The sequence below is a fragment of the Ruditapes philippinarum genome, unplaced genomic scaffold (assembly GCF_026571515.1).
Source record: "Ruditapes philippinarum isolate M1 unplaced genomic scaffold, ASM2657151v2 ctg2579_1_1_1_1, whole genome shotgun sequence".
Taxonomy (NCBI): Eukaryota; Metazoa; Mollusca; class Bivalvia; order Venerida; family Veneridae; genus Ruditapes; species Ruditapes philippinarum.
The window spans coordinates 21,677-35,988 of NW_026864250.1; the positions used below are offsets into that span (position 1 = coordinate 21,677).

Sequence of the window (14,312 nt, forward strand, 5' to 3'; positions counted from 1 at the left end):
ATGCCAAGTACAGGCTGATATGATGCTAGGATGTCAACTACAGACTGCTAGGCTGATAGGATGACAACTACAAGCTGTTAGGCTGTTTTGATGTCAACTACAGGCTGCTAGGATGCCAACTTAAGGCTATTAGGTTGATAGGATGCCAACAACATGCTGCTAGGTTGATAAAGATAACAAATTCAGGCTGTTAAGCTGTAAGGATGACAACTACATACTTCTAGGTTGATAGCATGACAACTACAGGCTGGTAGGCTGCCAAGTACAGGCTGATTGGCTGTTAGGACGCCAACTACAGGTTGTTAGGATGCCAGGTACGGTTCTTAAGATGCAAAATTCTGGCTGCTAGACTGTTAGGATGACAACTACATGCTGATAGGTTGATAGAATGCCAACTGTATGCTGCTAGGATGCAAACTTAAGGATACCAACTATAGGCTGTTTGGATGCCAACTACATGCTGCTAGGCTGTTAGGATGCAAAATACAGGCTGATAACTACTATGATGCCAGCTTCATGTTGCTAGGATGCTAACTACAGGCTGCTAGCTGCTAGGATACTAACTACAGGTTGTTAGGATACCAACTACAGGCTGTTAGGCTGCCAACTACAAGTTGTTAGGCTGTCAACTACAGGCTGCTAATCTACCAAGTACAGGAGAGGATGCCAACTACATTTTGCTTTTCTACTAGGATGCCAACTCAAGGCTATTAGGATGCCAACTACATGCTGATAGGATGCTAGGATGCCAACTACAGGTTAGGATGCCAACTACAGGATAGGATGTCAACTGCATGCTGCTAGGCTGTTAGTATTCCAACTTAAGGACGCCAACTATAGACTGTTTGGATGCCAACTACCGGCTGTTAGGATGCCAACTACAGGCTGTTTGGATGCCACCTACAGGCTGCTAGGATACCAACTACAGGCTAATAGCTGCTAGGATGCCAAACTGGCTGCTAGGCAGTTGGTCTATTATCAAGTTTCAATATGTTTGCTAACCAGAGATTTTTTTTATATCAAATATACTTCTAATGCCAGCTACAGGATAGGATGTCAACTGCATTCTGCTAGGCCGTTAGATTGCCAACTTAAGGACGCCAACTATAGGTTGTTAGGATACCAGCTTCATGCTGATAGGATGCCAACTACTGGCTGCTAGCTATTAGGATGCCAACTACAGGCTGCTAGGCTGCCAACTGAAGGCTGCTAGGCAGCCAAATACAGGATAGGATGCCAACTCAAGGCTGTTAGGATGCAAACTACATGCTGCTAGGCTGCCAACTTCTGGCTGCTAGCTGTTAGGATGCCAACTACAGGCTGAAAGAATGCCAACTACAGGATAGGATGCCAACTGCATGCTGATAGGTTGCTAGTTTGCAAACTTAAGGACGCCAACTACAGGCTGTTTGGATGCCAACTGCAGGCTGCTAGGATACCAACTACAGGCTGATAGATGCTAGGATCCCAAACATGCTTCTAGGCTGTTGGTCTATTACTAAGCTTTAATATTTTTGCTACCCAGAGATTAATTCATATCAAATATACTTCTTATGACATTAGAAAGTCATATCAAATATACTTCTAATGACATTAGAAAGTGATTATAATTTATTTTCAGCCTTTTTCTTATTTCTTGTTCTTGTCATTTGCAAGCTGCTAGGGTGCTGTGATGCCAACTAAGGCTGCTAAGATGCCAACTACAGACTGCTAGGCTGTCAACTACAGGCTGCTAGGCTGTCAAATACAGGATAGAATGGATGCCAACTATAGGCTGTTAGGATGCCAACTACATGCTGCTAGGCTGCTAGGATGCCAACTTATGGCTGCTAGTTGTAAGGATGCAAACTACAGGCTGACAAGATGCCTACCACAGGATAGGGTGCCAACTGCATGCTGCTAGACGGCTAGGATGCCAACTTAAGGACTCCAACTATAGGCTTTTTGGATGCCAACTACATTCTGCTAGGATGCCAACTAGAGACTGCTAGACTACTACGATGCCAACACAAGGCTGTTAGGATGCCAACTACATGCTGATAGGATGTTAGGATGCCAACTAAAGGCTGTTTAGATGCCCACTACAGGCTGTTTGGATGCCACCTACAGGCTTCAAGCATACCAACTAAAGGCTGATAGCTGCTAGGATGCCAAACAGAATGCTAGGCTGTTGGTCTATTACTAAGCTTAAATATTTGTTGCTACCAAGAGATTTCTTTTCATATCAAATATGCTTCTAATGACATTAGAAAGTGATTATAATACATTTTCATCCGTTCCTTTATTTCTTCACGCTCTTTGGATGCCATCTACAAGCTGCTAGGATGCAAACTACAGGCTGTTAGGATGCCAACTACGGGCTGTCAATTACAGGCTATTATGATGCCAACTACAGGCTGTTTGGATGCCAACTACAGGCTGCGAGAACCAACTGCAGGCTGTAAGGCTGTTGGGCTATAACTAAGCTTTAATATTTTTGGCTACCCAGAGATTTTTTTATATCAATTATGCTTCTAATGACATAAGAAAGTGATTATAACACATTTTCAGCCGTTTCCTTATTTCTTGTTTATGTCACTTGATGTAGACTGCTATGCTGCTAGGACGCTAACTACAGGCTGTTAGGATGCTAACTCAAGGGTGATAGTATGCCAACTACAGGCTGCTAGGATGCCAACTACATGCTGCTAGGATGCTAACTCAAGGGTGATAGTATGCCAACTACATGCTGCTAAGATGCCAACTACAGGATAGTATGCCAAAAACATGATTCTAGGATGCCAACTGCAGGCTGTTTGGATGCCAACTACAGGCTGTTAGGATGCCAACTACAGATTGCTATGATGCCAACTACAGGCTGTAAAGATGTCAACTACAGGATGCCAATTACAGGCTGTAAGGATGCCAACTGCAGGCTGAAAGTATGCCAACTACAGGGTGCTAGGATACCAACTACAGACTGTTAGGATGCCAACTACGGGCTGTTAATTACAGGCTATTATGATGCCAACTACAGGCTGTTTGGGCTCGCACGATGCCAAGTGCAGGCTGTAAGGCTGTTGGGCTATAACTAAGCTTTAATAGTTTTTGCTACCCAGATATTTTTTTATATCAATAATGCTTCTAATGACATAAGAAAGTGATTATAACTCATTTTCAGCCGCTTCCTTTTTTTCTTGTTTATGTCACTTGATGTAGGCTGCTATGCTGCTGAGAAGCTTTCTCGCAATCCAGAGATCTTTTTAAATATCAAATATGCTTCAAATGAATCTAGGAAGTAATTATAATTTTGTTATGTATTTTTTTGGCTGTTTCCGTATGTCTAGATTATGCCACTTATGTTACGCTTCTTGGCTGCCTGCTAGACTGCTAGGCTGCCAACTTTACGAACATGCATATAACTTAACGCTGATGACTATGATGGCTGATTTGGAACGCTTTTTGTGCATCGCGTTAGCGCTAGCGACAACAGGAGAAAGCTTCAAACGGCGCGTTGTCGGACTATCGTCTTGTCGTCCTGTCGCTAATGATGAAATTGATCGAAAGCTCGTTACAGATTTTCTTTAGTTTCAGAAATTATAATACGGCTGATTTGGTACATTGTGCGTTGCATTGTCGATACGGCGCTTTGTCGTGCGGCGTGTTGTCGCGATGTCACATTGTCGCTCGGTTCAAATCGAAGGATTGGTTTATAAGCCAAGCGACAAGGCGACATTGCGAACAACGCGCCGTTTGACGTGATTTGCCAAAAGACAGGACGATCGCGCCGTATCGACGATGCAACGCGCAATGTACCAAATCAGCACTTTTATGATTAAAATTTTTTTCTGAAACTAAAGAAAATCTGTAACGAGCTTTCGATCAATTTCAGCAATAAAAGTTTATAAAGAACTAGAATTTGTTTTTATAAGAGGTCTATGTGTACGTAGTTCTCTTTTCGTTTCAGAATTGATTTGTTAGAAGATGTAAATAAATACAAAAGCTTAGGAATTCTTTTAAATAGCAGTGGTTCATTCTAATCAGCTTAAAACATGTAGGAAAACAAAACAAAAGCTATTTACACGTCAGTTACAAAACGGATCGCATTGGTAACAGGTGAAACAGGTGAGGACTATAATTCAGTCAAAATCCATGTCAGAGTTATGGACCGTCAACGTAACATCCATTTATGAACCCAAAGACATTTATTAAGATTTAAAATAGCTTTAAAGACTGATGTTTCATGCAAAATTTTAAAGGCCCATTATGCCTCAGAAATGCTATCATTTTTCTCAATTGATGTATAATTGAACTACCTTTACTCCTTTTGCTTTGTTAGTAAATGGTATAATCATGAATTAGTATTTTGTGTGGAAGCAAAATACTACTTTGTTTACATTTTGCTACTTTTACGACATATAATTGCCCATTCAGCGATACTTCCTTCAGCTGTCAAACTGCTAATATGCTCTTAATATCTTATTAAAAATTATTAAACACGTGTTGGTAAATATCTTTTTAAAACATTATTAAACACTAATGTCTTGTTCGACATTTATAAAGATTTTTAAAATATGGATTTCTGAGGCATAATGTGCCTTTAGATTAGGTGGACTTAAAATCCGTTGAATGCATGGTTACATACCGGTGGATATTATATTGAGGGAAACATATAAATTGAAATATTCTGTTTAATCTAAATTCTTAAATTTGTTCATCATGCGATAACATAGTTATAGTCGAACTCATAACACTGTTATGTTGAAATATAATGGCCCGACGGTTTTGTCTACAGAAAATGTTCTTGGCCTTACTTTTAGAGAAACACCTTTGATGTCGCCCCAGACTATATGTGGAACGTCATTCGATAAGGCACTATGAAATATAGGTCAAGTTGTTTGCGGGAATCACATTTCTAAAAATACAGACATATTACTGCGCAGTAGATGTCGGATTTTTGGAAAGAAACTACTGTAGAAAAACTCAATATACACTGGAAAACCCCCAACAATGTGGGTATAAATAGTGTGGCTGATCATTATTTTATTTGAAATTTACTGAATCTTCTGTTCGGCTAAGGTGTGGTGATCGTGTTGCTTCATTATTTTTGTTTCACTTGTTTTTTATTGGAAATTTGTCATAAAATAGGGAGTAACTGATTCTAATATTTTACTTGATTTTATTTTCCATTTCAGAAAATAAAGGTTCAGAATGCCTGGGAAAACTCTTCAACTATTTCTGAAGGGAATTGAAGGGAAAACAACTATCGTTCGCATAAACGAGGTACGACTTTTGTTTTGATAGCTTATTTTATATAAATGTAAATGTGAACGAAGGTGCGTAGATAAATGCGGGCGTATATAACACTACACATTCAAAATTAGGTTTAGGTTTCGTTCTTACAAAACGAAAGTAGGGAATTTCGTAAATGTTCTAGAATCATGCCAAAATAAATATACATGTATACAAATTAACTTTCAAGGGTTAATGACTCTAAGTTATGCATGTTAGTCAAAGTCTTTTAACTTCACTCCTATGGATTTACAGACTAAACAGTAAAGGCAATGTAATTTTCATACTTTCGTTTTATAAAAACAAAATCAATAGTTAGTTGGATTGTTTTAGATAAGATAAGAGTATTTCATTTCAGTCTGATTCATATTATATATATATACACACATACATTTTACAGATCTAATCTACAATTAACATATGAGTGACCAATCAATTGATTGATTTGTAAGATATATTGATATTGATATAAAACACGATCTAAAACCTAAAACTATGGAAGGGTATTAACGCAAAAATTTCATCTTGCCTTCTTACGTACATCGTGCTTTCTAACTTGTACATCTTGCATGTTGCTTTCTTACATGCGCATTATGCTTTCTGCTGTGTGCGTCTTGCTTAATTGCATGTTGATATCGTTATTTAACGTTAAATTATTACATGTATTCATTTGTTGATCGGGTATATTAATTCAATAACTTAACCTGCAACTGTTTGTATTTGGCTCTATTTACTCAGCCAAATGTTTACATGTTCACATGTTTACCTTATTTCCTCCATAGTGGAAATGGAAATTTTTAAACAAAGGGACGTAATTTCTGAATCCGAACCGCAATACGGACTTTTCCGAGAATATAACTGTAGCGCCACCTGTTAGCATAATTTGGTCTTCACATATTATTACACCAGATGTCTTGTCGTATTCGACTTTCGGCTATGCGTCATTCTACCTTATGACATTCGTCATTCAAACTGAGTAAATAGACCCAAATACAAACGTTATTGAATTTATATTCCAGATCAACAAATGAATAATAATTTAACGTTAAATAACGATATCAACATACAATAAAGCAAGACGCATACAGCAGAAAGCATAATGTGCATGTAAGAAAGCAACATGTAAAAGTCAGAATGCAAAATGTACAAGTTGTATCATAGTTTGGAGACCTTTCTGTTGCAAATGTGTCAGGGTTAAATCGTATACATATACATGCACAGTGCGTTAACTGGAGTGCGGGTATTAGTTACCCGCACTCCAGAGCATGCCCATTGATTGGCTCATTTTTGCTGGGGTTTACATATTGTGACGGCAGAGAAAGAGAAAGCGACAGAAATGTCATATTCAGATGTTAGTTCATTGGTTCATTTTTGCCGGGGTTTTATATTGTGACAACAGGGAACGTGCTTTTATGTTTGACTATGATACAAAAGAGAAAGAACACCAAAACACTCGGCAAACTGATTTATACTCGGGGGCTACGCCCCCTCGTACACATCAGATAGCCTCGTGTTTCGGTGCTCTTTCTATTACTTGGAAGGCAAGATGTAATTTTTGCGTTAATACCCTTCCATATAAAACACATGTCTAAAATATTAAGATTGACTAGAATTGGTTCAATTACCACCTGTATTACAATGTATATTTTTTATAATTTTGAATGTACACACTCAACATCTATCATACATATAGTTATGCAATATTGTGTTTTTTCATTATTATTTAACGTTTTGACACAATATTGGAATAGTTGTAAAAAATGTTAGATTAGTCTTCTATGGTTATATACTTTTTATTGACATTTGAACATAAAAAAGAACGTTGGTTACGTGTACATAGCTGAGGGATGAACAAATCCACAGAATTGTGTTTGTAAATGTAATGTGACATGACAGTAGTGCAACATTGTTCTGTTTGTGTCACTACTGTAGTCATTTCTTTTTCACCTATAATGCTACTCATGCACTTTCTACAAATATCAACAACTAATCATTGTTCTATGCAAAATGAAAGTAGAGTAATATACCTTTATAATATTTTAGTCATAATTTTTTTTCCATAAAATTTATTTTTTAGGGTTTTGGGTTGTAGAGGGAGAACGGGGGTATAGTGTAAGTCATGGCCACGCGACGTTCACCTGTGGTCTGACCCACCAGTGTGTTTACATTCCTATCACCCATAACACCTCGACGAAAGTTTCTGTTGTTTAAATGCCGCAGTATTCGGCAAATCAAACCACCATTAATCCGAGTGCCTTCAAATAAAATGGAATCAACTTCTAATAGCAAATATTTCGGGACACCAGGGTAGAGCTGTCATCGATATCGACAATATCGATGTATCGTTGATATTTTTTTGTCGATCAATAATCGATACACATTTTAAAAAATCGATACTTTTGACTTATAAATTAAATGTCTAGAAATTATACAATTCACCCAAAATATATGCAGAAACAATTATTTATATCAAATGTGATGCTTTTGTAATATAGTGGAATTATTTCATAGCAAAGGTGACAAAAAATATTGTCTAGAAAAAATCATGCAGTGGACAAGACACTGTACAGAACATGTTTTTGACTGAAATCATTGAAACAGGTATGAAAATAAATGACAGACAAGTGAGTATAGGATATTATCGATATATCGGTGTATCGTTGATTTTAGTTACTTGATATCGATATATCGTTGATATGCTTTGCACTGAATCAATGACAGCTCTACACCAGGGTCGATTTAAATAATCAGGGGAGCAATAAATTTACTATAATCTTTTTCGATAAGTTAAAAAGGGTGCAATTTATGGTTGAATATGTTTGCATTTCATTCTGCAAAACTCTCCAGTTCGTTATCAATTACCATGGCGGTTAATTAAACTACTTCTATAAATAGATTTTCGGACTTTATCGATGTTAAGGTCATATCTATTTAAAGCTTTGTTCCCGTTCTCATTCATTAATATTTCATGCTGCGAATCACCGAAGGGGAGACCAATATATGACTTTACATAATAGAAATCGAAAGGAAATCGTGCTTCCGAATTTATTTAACTGTAAATCGAAGGGATTAATTGATAAAAATCGGGTCCATTGACAAAAATAATAGTAAATACAAATAGCTCCGCGCCTGTGTGCGCGGAGCAATAAATGTAATATACATTATAATGTATTTTTATCCAAGTTATTTATAGAATTGTAATGCTAAAAATAGATGCGATACAAGTTTATTAATAAATCGGACGATATCATGAGCTGATGTTTGATAACATTCTGGTGAAGTGACATATCTATGCACACATGGGATGTTCATGTTATACTGTTTACAAAACGTTTTTTTTCATTTAGTACATTCACATTTTGAGTGATTAAAATGATTGACAAATGTTTTTAGTGGTGCATGGCCGGATTATTTTCCAGTGAGATCTATGACTGAAAGGACAATTGAATGCAATGTTCGCCATGTAAGCAGTATATACCAGTCTATACTACATACCATCTCTTCCTTTAAAGAATATCAACATCATCATAATACTAAAAATACGCAACAAAGTATAGAAATAACATTTACGCAAAATGTTTGTATCTTTCTACTTTAATCGTATTTGATTTTTCAATAAGCGGTTTACACATTATCTTAACCAATTGACATGTTTATCGGAGCAGTCCGCGATAATTGATAACAACAAAAGCACATTTTTGATATTTTTTGATATTTTTTGATAACTATTCACATTATCGCTCATAAAATTTCCCGACATTGACTCTATACTTGACAACTTAAATTGTGGTACCGCATATTCAAACCACTGCTGTATTAGCTACCGGTATCTGGCGAATATGGTTAAAATGCGATACATCTCTAAATTATGTTTTTCCTTGATTATTCTAAACTTTTTATATTAAGTTTTACAATAATTTCCATATTTTAAGTTCGGCTTTTACGAAGAGAAATTTCATGCTTTTCCTACAGTAAGGTTGTCGTTGCCGTTCTCGCCGTCCTGAAACTTTATCATTAATCTACTAGCTATGCGTGGATTGTGGCATTACAACAAACTATTGTTGTTCTTCTTGATGCTGTTATTCTTTAAATTTATTTAGGGCGAAAAATATGGAAGAAATTCATTACGATAAATTATCTTAATAGTATAAAATCTGTGTTCTACAAAATGTAAGGCTGCTTTTGCTATAGATGAGCATTTTTGCAGAACATTGATTTTACACTATTAAGATAACTTATCGTAATGAATTGCCCCCTGAATTTAAATTATTAGACGCTGATACATCAAACAATTTGTAAAGTCATATATTGTTTTACTTTATTAGATTAGCTTTATTGGTATACGAAACACAACTGTAACATATAAGAGACACACTTCATTTCCCTCTTCTTTCTGTACAGTCAAACCTGTAAACAAAAACCACCAAAGGGAAATACAATCATAGTCTTAAATGTAAAGTGGTCTTTATTTGGAAGTTACTTCATCCCATTCTACATGAAGTTTTATTGGAAAGATGCCTTTGCTTTTATGATAAATTTATTCAGAGGTAGTATTTATCTCATGTCTGACTGTAATTTCATGACTGCATTTCATTCCAGGATGCAACTATAGCTGACCTACGGAAGCAAGTTTCTGACATTACCCACATTAAAGATGATGACCTCCGTGTACTCTACTGCAGTATGTATCTACATGTACATATATCTTCTTCACATGTGCTATGTAACATTTGTCGACGTCTATATAAAGAGTGCAGCTGTGAATTTAATCATTGTCCTGTAACATCTCCGTTACAAAGCTCGACTTACAGTCATGTCGACGTACCTGTTGCCGTCCTCAAACTTGTACCTTGTACCTTGATCATATCTTTTTAAGTTCCGGGTGAATTGTCTTCATACTTGGAAACAACGACCCTTTTGACAAGTCCTTCATGTAAACCCAACAAAAAAAACGTTACTTTTCCATTATTAATGACCTTGACCTTTCATAAGGTTATCTTTTCGAAATTTTCTAATTTTAGCTATTTATTTGCCTATAAAGGATTTTTTATTAAGTTTTTAATGATCATTTGAGAGTCCCATCGTGCAAAACTTACAACAAATCTTCTAATAAAGTGCGCTGTTAAGTGAAGTTAACCAGATCAGACTTTAAACTATGTAAAATGATCTAACATTGCGAAGACAAATTAAGACTGAAATTGGCATTTTTTCGCTTTCCTGACTATAAACTGTGTTACTAATTGAATTGGAAATTGACTTTTATATTGTTTGAGAACATATAACAAATTCATGTTTAGGAAATACAAAGATCACACCCGTAAGGAAATGTTCAAAAAACACTCATAATTGGAGACCTTGGGCACCATTTCTGACTTTGATATTATTGAATTGAGACTTTTGCTATAATTGACTTTATCTTGGTAATTTTCAATCTTCATACTTGGACAAAACAACATTTTGGACAAGACTTTCTGAAAGGTTGAAATGACCTTTTCCTTGAGCTTAAATGATCTTGACCGTCCAGGTCAAATGATTATATAATAGTTAAATTTTCATAATTTTGTTTTCTATGTACGGATTTGATTAAGCCTCGGACAAAACAAGACTTGCTACCAAACAAACATTGAATAATTTGGATGTGACCTTGACTTTAAATTAACCTTGACTGTCAAGGCCAAATGAAATTCTCTTGACTTTTGCTGTAACTGGCTATAACTTTGTTGTTTATAAACTTCATATTTAGATACAACATGTTTTTAAGTCAGGACCTTCATGTATATCAAACTCAAATTTAATTGACTCAAAGTTATGGGCTTTTACCCTTTAAGGTTTTTAAAAATTAAATTTTCACTAAATTTTTGCATAATTGGCCAAATTTTTGGGAAATTTGTCAAAAATCATTCCCCTGATTGTAAAGACAAAAATTTTGGGCAAGACTTCTAAAAGCTTGAACTGACCTTGATCTGAGCTTTCAATGACCTTGGCCGTGAAGGTCAAATTATTGAATTTTGGTTAAGTTGTCGTTATTTTGTTATTTTTGCACAGATTTGATTCATTTGTTAACGAAACACCGGCCGTCGGTGGATCTTATTTGATATAGACGTTAAAATTTTTTAAGCGCATTGGCTAGTCTGACATTTTTGAGCAAAAAAAAAAACACGCACATGCACACACACACACCAACACACACACGCATACACACACACAAAAAACAAAAATTACATAATTTTCACCCAAATGAAATAAAACTTTATAACAAGGTCATTAAGTTTATCTTTGTCATAAGAAAACTACACTTGTATTTTTCTTTTTCGTTGATATAGGCAAGGAGCTAAGAGCGAAAGATGAATCAGGAGCTACGCAGACGCTAGAAGATTACAACATCGGAGATCAGGCTAATTTGTTCGTTGTTCTTCGTCTTCTTGGTGGTTCTCAGACAGAAAATGAAGGACAACCGAAGATGTACGACTCGGAGGTACAACTTACTGATAAACCTGATATGTTTACAATGGACGATGAAGAGGGTGGTCAGCGAGCGGAAATGCCATGCAGACATGCTATCAGTATGAATATATCTTTTAATATATTCTTGATAAACACATTTAAAACAACTGTTGCTGTAATGTTTTAATGGTTTCCGCATATAAAAAAGCTTGCTAAGACACTATGAAGAAGGCAGAAATCCTGTAACTACAATTGATTTTTAAAAAAAGATTTCCTTTCATGTTTTGATTACATTTTTGCACTATACATGACTTTGTATGCCTCTGATCCTAGTTTATATCTTGTATCGTTTCCATTGGACCATATTAATATTTCAGGTCCTGAGTCTCTCACAGCTTTTTGTCGCAGTCTTTTAACAGCTGGTAAATTCGAATTTCGATGTCCCTATAAGGCATCAACAGACGCGCCATTCTGCGATCAGATATGGGAATTCTTTACGGTGAAAAGGCTTGCTGTGCTTACCAGTGAAGAGATGAAAGAATTCGAGACGAAGGTTACTGAAAACTATTTGAGAAAAGCAGTGGGTATTCAAGAATGTCCAAAATGTGAGTCCTTTTGTGAGAGGAGGAACAAGGCGGATCAACGTGTTATTTGTCCAATATGCACGCGGAAAAAGGGGAAATTGTATGAATTCTGCTGGTTCTGTCTGCGATCATGGTTAACAAGCGACACAAAAGATTGTGGAAACTTTGGATGCACGGGCAAAGATCCGCGTCTGCGCATTATTGAAAATTGTCCTAAGAAAATGGTTGTCGAGGTCCCAAACTGCCCGGCTATACGTGCCTGTCCGACATGCGGTCTACTTATTGAGCATAAAGAGCAGTGCAAACAAATGCAGTGCCCATGTGGTCAGAAGTTTTGTTTTATCTGTCTGAAAAAGGCCAACACGGCAGGAAGATATCAGTGCGGGGCCTGGAATTTCAAGTGTACAGTGGCGCCTGTTCAAACCGCTATTCCCGGAAATTAACAGTGAAGCAGTTGCAAGTACATTTCAAAAAGTAGTTTATTTAAAAAGCGAATGACTTTAATTTCCTCAGAACTACACGAGTATGTTCATATAGAAAACATGTATAATTACATGTTCTGTTGTACTTGTTCTATTTGTTACTTCGTTCGTTAACGGTTGTTTTAACTTTTTTTATGTAATTTGACTTTTGCTTTGGTAATTTTGCTCGTTTTCTTTTTAAAAGCTTTAAGTGTAAAATATGCTTGTTTTAAAATAAATTTGAATGTTGAAAATTTGCGTTTGAATGATTTTTGGTCGTGTGTTGGCCCTTTAATAAGAAGGTGTTATTTTGAGGTGTTGCCAGCTACACAGAAGTTTGCCCCGTTTACTCCATAGAAACTATTGTTGCAATTTCATTCAAACTTTACAGGAATGACAAGTACCAAGTCTAGTTGGTTTTTTTTAGTTTGTCCGCATCACTTCTCTTATATCAGGATTGATCGGTACGTCAAGTACTTGCTCATTACCGTGTTAATGATTTTTGTGTCTACTGCTACACTGTAGAGCTCTGCAACATGCAATTGGCTATCAAGAGGCGACACATATGATCACTTATTCATAACAATAACACATATATCCCAGGGTAATATGCATACTAGTAACCCGATAACTGAAATAACTCCCGAGGCGGATATGTACTTCAAACATGAGAGACATGTGATATCCGAACCAATATTTTAATATAGTAAGAGTGCGGTCAGGGGAGATGACTAGAACATTACGTTTTCTTAAGACTACATAGATTACTCGCCCCTGGAGAATATGGAATAACACCATGTGACTTAACATTAGGCTAACAGTAAAAAGCTTACGTGAGGTATAATAAGTGTATTAATCTGTCAAAAAATAATAGTAATTTGTAAAAAACAACAACAAAAATATCTCCTAATTTAAGTTTGCAAATTTGAAAAATAACGTATTTATTTATTTATCTTTAACTGTTATAATGTCTGTCAGAATTCATAACTAAATAAATTTTGTGCTCTTCTGTACATATCTTCTTGCTGATATTTTGTACCCATTGCTGAGGAACAAAATAAAATATTTCAAGTTTGTATTATACTATCACTTGGATGTAGTTTGTGAGCTCTTAAACATAGAGCACATTCTTGCGCTTAGTAGCAAAATAGAATTAGCTCTACTTAAAAATAGATTACTAGGCCTTGTACGCCGACATTGAATTTAGAGGCGTTTAACCTAAAGACATGTTATAACGTACATGTATTATGCCATCGCTTTATATTAACAAATAAAAAAGCTATATGAGGGCGAAAATGTAAGAAAATGAAAATATTTAGACTTTGCTAGTTGAATTAACTTTCAATTATTTTATTTTGTTTGTCTTCTTTCTTATTGTTTGATTTGTTTTGTTATTCCTTTTAAAGGTTATACTTTACTTTCAAAAATTATTTTCGTACCCGCTTCCTCTTGTATCGTTTGTTTATAGACATTTCAAGAAAAATCGTGACGAAACTACACTCACGAGGGAGGGGGGCGGATCTGCATCAACTGAAAAATATGCAGTCTGTAT

At 35.9% G+C, this 14,312-nt stretch overlaps 1 protein-coding gene across 1 annotated transcript; it reads left to right on the forward strand.

Moving 5' to 3' along the window:
* The first annotated feature begins 4,942 nt into the window (after positions 1 to 4,942).
* LOC132724967 (uncharacterized protein DDB_G0292642-like) lies at positions 4,943 to 13,773 on the forward strand. Its single transcript, XM_060709953.1, has 5 exons — positions 4,943 to 5,058; positions 5,175 to 5,262; positions 9,871 to 9,952; positions 11,595 to 11,834; positions 12,093 to 13,773. Exons 2-5 carry the CDS (start codon positions 5,191 to 5,193, stop codon positions 12,740 to 12,742), a joined length of 1,044 nt encoding a protein of 347 aa, XP_060565936.1. The 5' UTR covers positions 4,943 to 5,058; positions 5,175 to 5,190; the 3' UTR covers positions 12,743 to 13,773.
* The last annotated feature ends 539 nt before the right edge of the window (positions 13,774 to 14,312 follow it).

Bases quoted from the DNA above. Each gene is read 5' to 3' on its own strand.
- LOC132724967 (XM_060709953.1), top strand. From the start codon at position 5,191: ATGCCTGGGAAAACTCTTCAACTATTTCTGAAGGGAATTGAAGGGAAA. The intron at 5,263-9,870 runs GTACGACTTTTG...ATTTCATTCCAG, and splicing joins CTATCGTTCGCATAAACGAG to GATGCAACTATAGCTGACCT. The intron at 9,953-11,594 runs GTATGTATCTAC...TCGTTGATATAG, and splicing joins CCTCCGTGTACTCTACTGCA to GCAAGGAGCTAAGAGCGAAA.